The sequence below is a fragment of the Madurella fahalii genome (genome assembly GCF_045866475.1).
Source record: "Madurella fahalii IFM 68171 DNA, scaffold_1, whole genome shotgun sequence".
Taxonomy (NCBI): domain Eukaryota; kingdom Fungi; phylum Ascomycota; class Sordariomycetes; order Sordariales; genus Madurella; species Madurella fahalii.
In genome coordinates, this window is record NW_027263971.1 from 2,966,011 (window position 1) to 2,979,878 (window position 13,868).

The 13,868-nt window shown below is 52.7% G+C and overlaps 5 protein-coding genes across 5 annotated transcripts; all 5 read left to right on the top strand.

The window, feature by feature from the left end:
• Positions 1-454: 454 nt before the first annotated feature.
• MFIFM68171_00918 (uncharacterized protein) lies at positions 455-1,652 on the top strand (the record flags this gene model as incomplete). The annotated part of the gene is made up of 2 exons (XM_071056340.1): positions 455-810; positions 896-1,652. 2 exons carry the CDS (start codon positions 455-457, stop codon positions 1,650-1,652), a joined length of 1,113 nt encoding a protein of 370 aa, XP_070912441.1.
• Positions 1,653-8,097: 6,445 nt separating this feature from the next.
• Positions 8,098-8,811, top strand: MFIFM68171_00919 (MARVEL domain-containing protein; the record flags this gene model as incomplete). Its single annotated transcript, XM_071056341.1, has 3 exons — positions 8,098-8,301; positions 8,364-8,587; positions 8,649-8,811. The coding sequence occupies 3 exons, from the start codon at positions 8,098-8,100 to the stop codon at positions 8,809-8,811; spliced, it is 591 nt and encodes a 196-aa protein (XP_070912442.1).
• A 986-nt stretch (positions 8,812-9,797) lies between these two features.
• On the top strand, positions 9,798-10,485 carry MFIFM68171_00920 (uncharacterized protein; the record flags this gene model as incomplete). The annotated part of the gene is made up of 2 exons (XM_071056342.1): positions 9,798-10,280; positions 10,393-10,485. The coding sequence occupies 2 exons, from the start codon at positions 9,798-9,800 to the stop codon at positions 10,483-10,485; spliced, it is 576 nt and encodes a 191-aa protein (XP_070912443.1).
• Positions 10,486-11,351: 866 nt separating this feature from the next.
• Positions 11,352-11,630, top strand: MFIFM68171_00921 (uncharacterized protein; the record flags this gene model as incomplete). The annotated part of the gene is made up of 1 exon (XM_071056343.1): positions 11,352-11,630. The coding sequence occupies one exon, from the start codon at positions 11,352-11,354 to the stop codon at positions 11,628-11,630; it is 279 nt and encodes a 92-aa protein (XP_070912444.1).
• Positions 11,631-12,474: 844 nt separating this feature from the next.
• On the top strand, positions 12,475-13,861 carry MFIFM68171_00922 (uncharacterized protein; the record flags this gene model as incomplete). The annotated part of the gene is made up of 2 exons (XM_071056344.1): positions 12,475-13,078; positions 13,143-13,861. 2 exons carry the CDS (start codon positions 12,475-12,477, stop codon positions 13,859-13,861), a joined length of 1,323 nt encoding a protein of 440 aa, XP_070912445.1.
• Between the last annotated feature and the right edge of the window lie 7 nt (positions 13,862-13,868).

Genomic DNA, 13,868 nt, shown 5'->3' on the forward strand with positions numbered 1-13,868 from the left:
CTTTCCCTTCTCTTCTTAGTGCGTGGTAGTGGCGGTTGTGTTGCTTTCCCCTCATTCAATAAACGCTGGATACGATAATCACCAGGACAAACAGCTATCTTAAAAGAATGGAACTCCCAGTGATTGATCGTAAACGCTACTACGACATGAAACTCTGCACCTTTTGACCAACGCAGTGCCCGCTACCGCTGTGTCAAGGAAGGCATCGGGTGGGTTCCAAGACACCGTTGGGGTTCTGGATCGGAACATTGGCCTTTCCAGATGATTGGCAGCATCTATCAAGAAAATCAGGAACAAGGGGGGGTTTAGCTTCGTCAAGCTTATCGATAAGCTGCATTAGAGGCATGATCATGTCGCCAAGGACTCGTCAGCCTTACAACAGCAAACATCGCGAGAACTTCAGCGGCACTTCCCACCTCTTGGTTGCTCCCCCGCTTTAGGGACTGAAGTAAAAATGCCGCCCCGCTCTTTCATCCTCCCGATTCTCGCCCTCGCGGCCATATGCGCCACGAGCGTGTACAAACTAGCCGTGCGGCCGCGCGTCGATGAGATCCCCGTGGGCTTCGCCGAGGCCGCGCTGGTGCAAAAGACGCACATCCACGGCACGCCGCTCCGGACGCGGTACACGGCCGTGGCCCCGATCGACTTCCTCCTGTCGATGCTGGTCGCCGTCTTCGCCCCCGGCGTCGCCGGTTGGGATCCCCAGTACCGGCTGCAGCAAATCTACTTTGTCTGCCAAGTGTTTGCCATTTGCTGCGTGTGGACCGTCGAGGCCCATCGGGCGTCTTGTCGCCGTCGCGTCATCGGATAGTACGTTTGCCCCTGTTACCTTGGAAGCACCCTCTCTCTCTCTCTCGTGTGTGACACGGGAGCGGCAGCTCATCGCTCATGTTAGCAATGGCGTGGTCGCCCTCGTCTATCAGACCACGGGCTCTGCCATCTGGATGCCCATCTACTACATCGCTCACACATGGGTGTTCGCCGGGGACGAGTCGGGGTATTTCGGCCAGGGCAGGCATATCCGCGCCTCCGAGGCCAACGCACTACTCCCCGCTCTCATCACGGGGTACCTTGTGCCCACCGTCGCCATGTACTTCCCATGGAGCGACTGGGAGGCCACGCAGATCGCCATCGCCGTCTGGCAAGCCGCGCCTTTCTGGCCGAATCTGCTCGTGCGCGTCCTCTCCCTGGGCCGCACCCAGCCCGCACGGGACCGCAAGGAAGAATCCGGTGCCGCCCCGCTCAACCGCGTCTACTTCCTCGCCGGCGCAGTCTGCTTCGCCGTGCATGTGGGCTTTCTCTACGCCTGCCTGACGTCCAACGACCCCCGCGTCTCGCTTGCTTCGGTCCTCCTACCCGATGAGACGGCCTACAGACGCGATGCAGCTCAGGGGCTGCTGTGGATATTCCAGTGGGATTTTTTCGGCTGCTTCTTGTCGACCCTGGTCTGGAGCTGGGTCGGGGTGGCACGCGCGCAACGGGCTGTGGGTGAAGAAGTGACGCTGAGCGGGATTCTCGCGAGCGGCCTGGCTATTGCTGCGGCGTCACTACTCACCGGGCCGGGGACCGCCATCGCCGCCGCGTGGTACTGGATGGAGAACAAGACGGCCCATCTACGCGGGACGGCAGACGGGAAGGATAAGGTAATGTAGTGTCAGCGAGATGACAGCGCTTCAGTTAAGCTTCATGGGATAATGATTGGTATGTACCGCCGCCGGGCGATCATAAAACAAGTTGTTTTAAAACCTTTACACTGCCCGCCACCCCCTGTATAAAAATTAAGATGATACTCGCACGTCTGCGCGGCAGTAGCAGCAGCGGTTGCTTACTACTACTACCTGCTTTCTTGGCCGTGTTTCTCCTTTCCAGCTATGTTGCACGGGAATCCCTTGGCAGTAGCGGGAGCTTGGGTATATACTTTATCGTCGTCTTCAACAGCGAGTTCCACCTTTCTATGGATTATTCTTAGGCAGTGTGGCGGGCGACGACGCCGTTTTCAGGATTGAATTATATGTTTTATTGTCTTTGCTATGCGTTTTCTTCTCGCTGCTTTCCTCTTCGTTGTTGTTTAAGTCGTACAGTACGTATTTAGGCTTATCGTTTGCGATCTCCTTGTCCGCTTCGAAGATGGGGAGCGCGGGTGCCCGGTGCGATTTTGTGTTGGTGCGGTGTATCTAGCCGTATCTGGTATCCGGGATACTCTTTGATTCTCTGCCGCTGGAGTCCGTATATGTACGTTTATGTGTTGGCGTTGTACTCTACGCGTTGTATGCCCTCAGGTAGGCACTCCTCATCCGAATCAAGATACGCCTAGTGGTTTATCTCCTGTGATAGATTTTAGGATTGGGCAACTTTAACCGGGGGAAGAAAAAACGGGCCTCCTGAGACTATGCAGCGGCCGCATGTGTGATCACCCCAGTTCAGGGAAGAATTGGGGAAAGCTCAGGAAAAATCAGCCACGGCTCACCCCAGCTCAGGACTACGAACGAGAAAGGAAATTTGTATACCCAGATTCCTCTCATACAACTAGGCTGTATATTGAACCCCCTCTTACGCCCGTGTTTGACCCAAGTCGCTGTGTATCCTGGCCCTTCTCTTGAGCTTTTAATTCTTGGTATGTCCACTTCTTTGGAATGTCACCCGTCTTCCCGTATGCTCTTTTTCGTTTCCAGACTAGTATGTTTTCCCTGTATCTCATCCCTCCTCTTACACTTAGTGCTCATTCACTCTGTGTCCCGTTTTTCTGCTCCTTTGACAGTCGTCTTCTGCTTGTTCAGCGCGTAACCTGCGTGTCCACACTCCCAGAAATTCTTGTTATAATCCATCTCTTAGCTGCGCCCAACGGCAATGTATTCCCGTGTCTCTGCATATACTACCCCTCTTCTCCACCTGACTGCCAGGTTTGTCTTTTGCACCGGTCCGATTTATTTTTACATCCCTATTCCCATTTGTAATTTGTTCTTCCTCCTCTTCCTACAGAATTTGCATTACCCTTCTTGGTTCTTTCTCTCCATGCATCCCACGTCTTGTCCGTATTCATCCGTATCCTTCTTCGGCCTCTTCAGTATTATTGTCATTTTCCATATATTCTTATCATATTCCGTACCTGGTCTGGCCGCTCCGTGGGTATTCGGGCCTGTTCCACGGAAATCCCCTATGGGCTTATCCTTTCCTCCTCTTATCGGAACTCTCGTTCATGGTCTTCTTCCCAATGTTGAATAGGTATCCCATCTCTTAGCAGTATCGCCCACCAATCGTGATGTGTTGTTGGGTTTCTCCCAGAAATCCCCATCTTTTATTCCCTTTGCCCGAGCCCTCACCTGAGTGAGAACTTGTTCCCCTTGTCCTCTCGCTTCCTTATGCATTATAGTCATTCCACCTCTTAGCTGTATTGTCCATCGGAATTTCCATCAGCCGTTGTGACTCTTCCATGTAGCCCTATTGCCCAACTCTTGCCTGAATCTTCGGATTAACCTGCTGGCTTGCTCTTTCGGTGGCAGGTTCGAACCAATGCGGCCGTTTCTCTTTAAGGGCGCCTGCCCGACACTTGATGGGGGAGGCATGGTGCGGTATGTCCGTAAATCTTGTTGATGCTTAGCTTCGCTTCGTTTCGGCCCTTGCTCTCAAAGCAGTTGGAAGGGCGTGCTTGAGTCTTCACACTTCGGTGTATCTTGTTATTCCGCCGCTTGCCCGAAGATCTGTCCATACTCTCGCTTGTTCTTGTTCCATGTATGTCTCCTTGTCATCTTCCACCTCTTATCACTGTTTTCCGTGATATCCTCAAATGTTCTCTCTCCTCCGCTTGTATTCCATCTCTTGCTCAACGCTTGTCGACATTCTTGCTCATCTCTACTTCTTCCAATTGTCCTTAGCCTCTTCCAGTTGTCGGTGTTGCCATTGAATGTTCGAAGGCTTGCTCCAATGTTTGTATGCCTTCTCTTACGCTTGTGATACCCCTTCCTTAGGTATGCTTGTCATATCCCTTCTCTTATCCTTCGGTTGTTATATCCCTCCACTTGTCTATGGTATATCCCTCCTCTTATGCTTGTTATATCCGATCTCTTATTCTTCAGAGGTGATACTTATGTCCCTCCACTTGCCCTTGTTATAGTCCTTCTCTTCCCCTTGTTATAGTCCTTCTCTTCCCCTTGTTATATCTCTCCACTTATCACTGTTATATTCCTCCTCTTATCCTTCAGTTGTCATTCCTTCTTTACACTTGTTATATCCCTTATCTTAACGCTTGTGGTATCGCTTTCTTTGTGTTGTTACATCCCTTCGCTTATCCCTCGGTTCTTATGCCCTTTCTCTTATATTTGCCCTTCTCTTATCCAGAGTTGTTACTCGTATCCTTCCACTTGTCCTTGTTATATTCCTCCTCTTATTCTTGTTATCTCCATCCCCTTAATCCTCGATATATACCTCCTCTTGACTGTATTCTCGACCATTATTCGTCCACATTTTGCTCTGTCCCTCTCTCATATATGACTTTCATATTCCAATTCTTGATCGGGCCCTTAGCAACTTTTCGAATTCTTGGTTGTCGGCTCTCTTCGCAACTATATTCTCTCGCATTTACCATCTCTTGATCCAAAGTTTTAGCAGCATTCACTCTTGGTATTTTTCCATCCCGGATGTGTATGGTATGCCCACAATCTTTCCAACTGCGTCCCGCTTCTTGCTTGTTATTTCCTGCGCTTGAGGGATCGGATACTTGGATGGACTCCGGGGGCTGACGGTGACTGATCGGGCTTTATTGCTTTCCCCTAAACCACTCCCTAATACAAAGTCAACGATGAAACTTCAAATAGGCCGACGCCGGAGCCCGTACCGGTAGCGGCTCCTGGAACCGGGAATCAGTATTGATGAAACTTGCGCTTGCTCTGAATCGGGGTTCAGCCACTACTGTAATCGCAATACGCGATTGGCGAAGGACGGCCTCTTCCTAGTCGCTGTCGACGTAAGGTAGGATGCTCAAGGTGGTCAAAGACTCGACGGTCCAATTCCACAGGGCTGCAATTCTGGGTGCGTAAAACGCCAGGCGGCGATGATTAGCCATGCCGGCGACCATGAGAGTAGGAATTGAGAAGTATGGCTGGCTGCTTACCGCGAGGGGAAGAATGTGGAGCTTCTTTTCTTCCTTTTTTATCTTTCTTCGTCTATCCATCTTGATTGCACACGGAATTTACCATCGATCCATGTCGAGGATTTGCAGGAATGGCGGCTTGATGGGAAAAGAGGATGAGGGAAGGTTTCGTATGTAGAATGAATGTTGCTTTGACGGAATGGGAGGAGGAAAGGGATGCAGTCGCCGATGCGAGATTGGGACAAGTGCATGCTTCCCGTTTGATTGGGCAACGGCGAGAGCTCCCAGAGGGTTGATCCCGGCGGAGTGCCAGGATGGCGGGGCGGGAGTCGGCCGGGGGAGTCGGCTAGGCGGGTCCTGGACGGGGATCACGCTTGTGGACGACCGAGACACGCATCATCTGGGCGAGGCTACCGGGAGTGCATGACATAGAAGGGTAGCTGTGTGATCATGCTGACGGCCAATGTCCTGAAAAGGTACCTTTACGACGTGGAAATGTGTAGATACACTAGAGCATCTTCGTATCTCCAGACAAATATTGTCCCTGGACGTCATTGAACCCAATACTACTATCATAGGTCATGATCATAACGCGGATGACCAGGGGTGTGCATCAGTGCGTGACGAATGATGTTTATATCAGCCCGGTCCTGTAATAGCTTGGCCCCCTCTATGCATTATGATGCGTTTTCGTCTTGCCGAGCGCTGGAATTAGCATGCACTTATGGACTGTCTGATTCAATAGATTGCTGTCTACACACAGCAGTTCACAGTTCTTCGTACTTATGTACAAAGCTTTGAAATGAGAGCTGTGGAAGAGTACAAAGCAACTTGGTGGTCCCAAACATTGGCTCCTGACTTTGTACACACTTTGTTTCTTTCACTATAGTTGCCTGGATTTTGAAAAGATACGAGTCTGGAAGGTATTCATGGAGACCAGAGAGGGCTTTCGTCCGAGCCACGTGCCTACTAGGTACATGCGTATCGGAGAGGTATTAGTGCTAGTAATTGCTTCTGAGTCGACCCTACTAGTAACCTGGTGTGTCTTGGAGCTCTTGTCGCCAATGTCACCTGCCTTGAAACTTGCTTCAACTTCATTTGCCTTTCTCTATCTTACATCCTACCCAAAAGATCCGCTGCACGCCGTAGCAGAAAACTTGGTTATTCTCCTCCGCCTTCTTTGAGTATCCCTGACATCGTCTAGGGTCGTCATAAGAGCCTGCTACAACAATGCACGTTATTTATGCGGCTCTCGGGACGAAGAGCGGTGATAGTTAGAGGTGCAACTGGGATGCGGAGGCACTAGACTAAGGTAAGGCGGCATTCGGCCAGCAGTACCACTCAAGTAAACCTACAGTACACATCGGGTTTGCCGTGGAGCCAGCGCGAAAGGATACAGGCAAATGGATACACTGGATGGCGCGCTGGAGTCGAAGCTTGTAGCACTCAAAGACGACGAGAAGAACACACGACGAGAGCTCAACAGCCTACAATACGCGGTATCCCGGAGCCACTCAAACTAGTATGCACGGGCGGAGGCGACCGGCAGCCGGTACTTAGTCCTGCACATGATATTGGAGTGGCCGAGATTCTGGGATTTACCCGACAATAAGCAACGGGCTGGCGAAATGCAGGAGGACCCCTGTCACCTGAAAAATAAAAACAGTGGAGGAGAGGAAGATGGGCATGTTTGAGGATTGACCATCTTCTCTGGAGGAAGCAGATCCTGGTCAGAATTGGCGGTATCTACTAGTAGTATCTTAGCCTCGGAAAGGAACTCGTTGTTTGCTCTCACTCTGATGTAGTAGTAGTACCCCTGAACCCTCGAAGTCTATCACGCCCATGGCTTGGTTCTAGAGGCAACGGCGTCTCTGATGCTGATCGGGTTCGGGAGGAACGGGCTCCCTGACTTCTTCATCTTGTTGCGGCAGTTTGCATTTGCACACGCTCTGTGGACTCGAAGAGGGCGACCGCACGGTTAGAACCGCCTCCTAGGGAGAGATCCTTCCAAGGTCTAACCGGTGGCGGCAGCTGACATTTTGCTATCCATGGTGGTGATGGAGCGCTGTTGTATTGTGGGGGCCGTTCCAGAACTTGGTAATGGTCTGAGAGGGTGCTACTGTACCGGGAGCAAGGGATACCAAATACTACCTTACCTTACGTTAGGATTGTGGAACAGGCTACTTCATCCCTCACCAAACCTTGCGGTGCATCGAGCTTCTGAGAGACGCTGTGGAGCTCCTGAGCCGCTCAATTAAGTCGTGGAGACTGGAGAGATCCTTTGCTGTGGCGGCTTATCCACGATTCCTTGGCTTTGCCTTGGTACTGTACTACCCTAAGTAGGTCCTGTAGTTACCACCTGTCCGATAAGACACCATTTGATTTGCAACACAAGTGCCCAGGTGCTTGTAGTAATTGTCCAAATCGGCTCTGTACTTGATGCACCCCTTCCATAAGCCCTAATAGGTATCATTCTGCAAGCAGCCAGCCGTGGATCTACGGCATGGATCACGGAGCCAACAGTCTCAGGTAGCGCTGTGGTTTCCAAAAACACGGAATCCTGCTGCAGAGGGCCCTCCAATCACAGGTGTCAGCCCCTGTTCTGGGCGGAGACTGCGACGGGATCTAAGCCTTGACGCCCCACGGGGCGATGATGGGCTGAGCCCCTTGAAGCAGTTCAGTGCCGTGCCGCATTCTTGCACCCATAGGCACCCTGCCGGTTCTTCCGGGCCCCCGTAGACCCCGACCAAGGCAGGCTCCCTTGGTGAACGTTTTTTCTGTCTCCAATTTCCCTTCTTCAACATCTGGAGGAACCTCTGAATTCAGCAATGGACATCCGACACTATCGCACCTGACTCTCCGGCGTCACAAGTCTCCCGTCGGCACAGCGCCCGAGTATATATCCTTCAAGGTTCTAGCGTTTGAAAAGAAGTGGTCGGTAATAGGGCTCAGACGAGGTCGATTTCGAAAGGGCTGCGAGCGTGCAGCAGGCAAGCGGCAAGATCGGGAAGATGGACGTGGAAAGGGGGAACTGCTTCCCGCGGGTCCGAGCCATTGGGAATATGGGCGTCAGGTTCAGCTGGGCCCAAGTCGCCGGACGATCATTATCGATACTCTATGAGCTAGGCGCGCTGTCGTTCATCGCGTGGTTGTACGGCTATTGGCGGTCGGAGCCGACCACCAGGGTTGATATCCTGTTTCCGTCCTTCTTTCCGGTACGGCCCCGTCTGATTGACGCGTTTCGCCCTTCCCGGACTGATACTGACGGTGCCGCTAGGTCATCCTCGGGATCATGGTCGACAGTTATGAAGTAGTGTCGCTCCTATTCTTGGACAGGAAGCGGGCCGTCAACCCCGTGTCTGTTTGTTTCGACGTCGCCATGATCGGGGCGGGCATATTCTGCTTTCTGCTTTTGGGTATGGTAGACCGTGGCACTGGGACAGTACGTGGGCTCTGGGCCACCGACATGACGAATGCCATGGTCTTTATGATTGTCTTTTGGTCAGTGCATCAGTTCGTTGTTCACGGCACATATAAAGGTGCTAACATGGGTGTGCCGCAGCATCATACATGTCGGCTTCATAGTGCTTGCTGCTGGCGGAGTCATGCACATCTATCTCTCAGGAGGCAAGGCGAGAGACGAGGAACGGCTTGCGAGGAGTCGGGCTGAGATGATCCAATTCAATGAAAGACGCAGGCAGATAGGGCAGTGGAATTGGAGGTAGCACTAATAGCAGCCTTTGATGCAGTGCTGGGAAAATATTGTGTTTTAGTTCGACGCTTGGCGCTTTGCATCTGACTACTTATTAACGACGAAAGAACCACCGGCAGAAAAGGACATGTTGTCGCTTGTAAACCTGCGCGAGATGAGTCCCGGTCGTTGTGTTACTCCCATGTCGGCGGGTTCCGACCGTCGAGGAGGTAACCAGAAGTCGAGTCGTTCTGATTATTGGACTGGTCTGATGGCAGAGGCTCCCAGCTCCCGGGTTGATCGGATGTATAGGGTAAGTAAATGACTTGATAACTGGTGAACGGCGGGATATGGTCGCCGCAGACTGTATTTTGACGGGCCCCGACTGTCGGGTTGCGCTGTTCGCAGGCGCTCCGACTGTCGTGTCAATCCACAACAGTGATGTGATTTAATTACCTAGTACTAGCACTGGTGGCCTTTGGCTTGTACCTGGATCTATTGTTTCTCTCACCTGAGCACCTGTTTTTGCACATTTCGCAACTGCCACTCGCGAATGACAGACTCGGCTGCGCTCTGAAAATTCCCAGTCTTAGTTCTCGACCTGTCGTCTCAACTTTCGGTCAACTGGGATATCCCATAAGCTTCTCTTACTCTCTCTACCTTCCACTCTTATCTTTCAGCCTTTCTGTCTCTGTACGCATCTCCGTTCGCTTCGCGTCCATTACCAGGATGTGCATCCATATAGTCGAAGGCTGCCCGAGATGCGAAGAGGTGCCACTCAAGCGGGTACATGGCGACTTGTTGAGTCTCCTCAAGCCTTGCAATGTGAAAGCGAAAGAGCTGGGTTTCCCGGAGCTGTTGACACCTTGGGAGGCCTCAGGGCGTGGCGGTCATCCTTGCCTCAATCGCATACTTCTCCAGCCTGTTACCATATACGGCAGCTCCTGTCCTTGCCAGGATTGGCCGTTTTACACCGAGCCGGATAGGAGTCTTATACCGATCAAGTGGTTCACGCGGGAGATGGACAGCCCGTCGGATTGGCCTTATCGCCACAGCTTGTCGGAAGCCGATAGGAACGTTCTGCTAAACCAGGTCCTGCACATTCGACTGGACACTGAGCGTTATAAATTTGTCGTCGAGTTCTACGACGGCAATTTCACGGGTGTTCCCCAGATTCGCCTGGAGGGCATCGGCCCCCAGCTCTCGTTACCGCAGATCCATGCCGGCAATGTCGAGGTGCCTTGGCAGTTTGAGCAGGACGGAAGCGCGCAGCACGCACAATACGCAGAGCGAACCGAGCACGCAGGGCAGGAGGACCAGGCAGATCAGGCAGAGGAGGAAGAGCAGGTCGACCAGTCTAAGCAACCCCGCCAACTCAACCAAGTCAATCGGGCCGCCACACCCGGTGCCCAGAAGCGCAGGAACGGAGGCAAGCGTTGGGACCAAGAGGAGCTGGACTTACTGCATCGCCTCAAGAGTGAGAACAAAACCAACGCCGAGATTGTAAGTTACTACCCTAATAATCTGCAGCCGGTTGCGTTGTGGAACTCGATACCCGGTAGTCGGTAACCAGATACAAGCATCAGCGTGCTAACCTCTCGGTCACTGGGTGAAGGGACGCCGCCTTGGCCGGACTGAACATGCTATTGAGAGAATGGTCTATCGCAAGAAGCCGCGGCGCAATGGAGTCGATGCAGGCGCAGCCTGAGTTTCATGTTGGGAATTGGAGGCTGCGGCCCGCTTACCCGGCGGAAATGATCGAGAGGACCTTCTCATGCTGGCAATCACTATAGTAGTACTACGGGAAGGGTGGAGAAGGACTAGCCGGTAGTTGGTGCAATGCTGGGCACAATCGCGGCAGACATGCCATTCAGTCAAGGGCTGGCATGGCAACAATGATATCGCTCGGTGTTCAAGGCCGGAGGTGGTGGCATGGCTAGGGAATTGACCCTTAGATGGGGGATACTACTATCACTTGTGCGTACTTATGCCTAAGTTACTACTACCAACGTACCTAGGCAGTAGTTATTATCGCGGGGCCAGAAATCTTCATTGAAATAGCACCTCAGAGTCTCGGGGTACGGTGATTGCTAGTATGGTTGATCAGACGCTTCTCTTGGCCAGCTGCAATACAGCAATCCCAACGTCCAAGGACGGGGGCTGGAGCTGGAGCTGGGACTGGAACTGGAACCGCAGCAATCGAGGTGGCCAGGTCACCGTTGGCCGCCAACTGCCTCCAACGTCATCGTCATCGCACAGCATTGACATAGACGCATCAGCCAGCCACTCGTGACACGAGACTGGTGTCGGCGGGTCCCACACCGAAACGGACATGGACAAGGGGTCCAAAGGCGGATAGGATGACGTAGTGCGGGGCAATCCGAAGATCAAACAACAAGCTTCTACACGTAGGTCATGGCACCCAGGGTCCAAATGACACGAGTATAAAACGGACGAATGTGGTGACGCTGGAATAGTAGTAGTTTTGCCAATTTTCAATCCTCAGCTATCAACATTGCCACAATCATCTTTCTCTGAACAGTTTCATCAAGGACAAAAACTCCCACCGCCACAATGAACAACGACAAGAACAACAACTCGGGCGTCACCGGCGCAGGAAAGGTCGTCACCTCAACCCTGGGCAACACTGTGGGCGGCCTGGCCAACACGGTCGGCGGCGTCCTGGGCGCGGCCTCGCGCGGCGTCGGCGAGACGGTCACGGGTGTGACGGGCGGCATTGGTAAGCCCCTGGGCGACGGCATCGCCAACATTGGTACCGGCGTCGAGAGAGGTGTCGGCTCTGTCGCACAGGGCGTCAAGGATGCGGGCGAGTGGAAAACGAATCCGAAATGAGCTTCGTTTGGTGTGAATTTGTCGAAGGGACGGCACATGGGCACCCGGGAATAGGGAGTAGAGGGCCGAGTGAGATTGTATTACTAGTATGTGCTTGAAGGAACAGAAAAGCGATCGGCTATCGGCTATCGGTGGTGGATACGACGGGAACTGCAACACTGGTTAAAGCAGTGGTGAGAAGGAAAACGGGCTATGCATATCTAAATGCCACAGCGAATGATTGTTCTATACCATCTTGCTTGCGGTGGCTTCCGTCCAGAATTTGGTGCACGGTCAGCTCATGTCTTCCAATTAACGCGTTAATTAAGGTACTTTAGCACCGTCACATGGTTTTACCGCCGCGTAGTATCCTCTTTACGCCACTCCGCCTTGTATGGGCCTTAAAACCTCGAAGAGAATCAGACCAGGGTGAATCCCCAGGCGTCAAAGAACCAAGCCTCACTTGATCTTCATAGGCTTTTTAAAATGACAAGAAGCGTTTGCGACATGATTTACTCTTTCCCCAGGTGCGGGGGTTTGGTGCTTCCTCCATTGGCTTCGAGCCACGAGAATCAGAGGCGTATACAGCCCACACAAATTGAAGCACCCGTCATATATTCATCGCACTTACTAGTAATTGCGGGTTTCTTCCGAAGCCAATCCTTCTGATGGTTCCGTTTGTACAGAATAGGCGGAATTAAAAATCTAAATTGGGCGGTCCCCGCGAATGAGTGCGTGAGAAGTACCGTGCAGGCACTGCTACAAGCCGAGAGCCTTGCTCGAACCCGGCCTTCTGCGCCACAGAGTCTCTCGTCTTTCTCCACGCCTTCCACAACACAATTCCCCAGGAAACACAGAGTCCACGATGCCCCGGCATAACCAGATGCTAGTCCGAGACCCCGAGGCGACGCCCCTGACGCCCCTGGTGGATAGCAAAGTGTGCGGCGTTCTCATCGCCGCCGATGGAAGCACCAAAGAGTTCCCCGCCGATTTGACCACCATCGTGAAGTCGGACGCCCGAGATGCCGCGGTCGCTGCGCGGATATACATGGTCCAAGGCGGTGAGTCTCTGCTGGAGCACCTCGACGACTGGATACGGCGTGCGCCCGGCCCACGACACGCATTTGTGCAGGGGCATCTTGGGGATGATGGAGGGGCAGAGTTTGAGCAGGAAGTGGGCGAGACAGGGGTGAATGCGCTTTCCACCAGCTGGTGGCGATTCGCTCCGCAGGACAGGCATCAGAACTGGATCCACCGACGAATCCTCGCCAACAGGCCTTACAGCATCAACACGATCGATGATCCCATGAACCTACGCCTGGGCCATCAAAGATATTCGCCTGTCCCCCGGTGTCAGTATCGGTCATACCACCTGATATCCTTCTCTAGAAACGGCGAGCAAGTGTACAATGCAGCCCAGGAGCGCATGTCGTTATACAGCTATGTGGACGTGGATGGTGTTCTAACAGGTGAGTGAATAGCGAGTTCTCTCTGTCATTATCCCATCAACATTAAAAATTTACCTGTAAACAGTGTTAGTACTTGCCGACCCCCGACGAAAGTACCAGGTCAGGGGCATCAAGTTCAGTTTCTGGAAGGATCAGGAGAACAGCACATACGAGACAATTCCGTGCTTTAGACAGGCCAAAATATCAGAAGCGGCGCCAGATCAGGGAGAAGGGAGTGAACCAAACACGACTACTACTAATGGGGTACCGGCCGCCGAGGAGAAGATCCTCGACCCCAAAAGGCATGTTGAAAGGGATCCTGCTTCCTGGTTCTTGCAGATTCTGGGACAATACGCCGAGACACCGAGTGAAGCGACCAAACTCGCCATTGCACATATAATATGTGAGGATGTATCTTGCATCTTGGACAACATACGCCGCGCTCTTGGCGATATTGAGTTGGCCTTGCATGACGATATCATTCTCAGGGAGTCGATGCCAAGATGGAGAGAGCAGCTGGGCAGCTGGCGCTATATCTTGTGCGACCAGAGCATGTCGCTGGCATTTCTTTCCCAGCACCTGGGTTTCGAAGATACAGCGCCTAGAGGTCATCTGCAAGGGTTCAGTGGGGCAAGTACCGGTGTGAATCGAGAAGACCGACTGAGGCATAAGTTAAAAAGATTAGGCGAAGACGCGAGCAGTACGTCTCATCGGATCGAAGCAACCTTTCAGGCGCTGATGTCGAGCATCACCATTGTCGAGAGCGAACGGGCCATAAAGGAGACCGAGGCCGTGCCCAGCTGACGCAGTT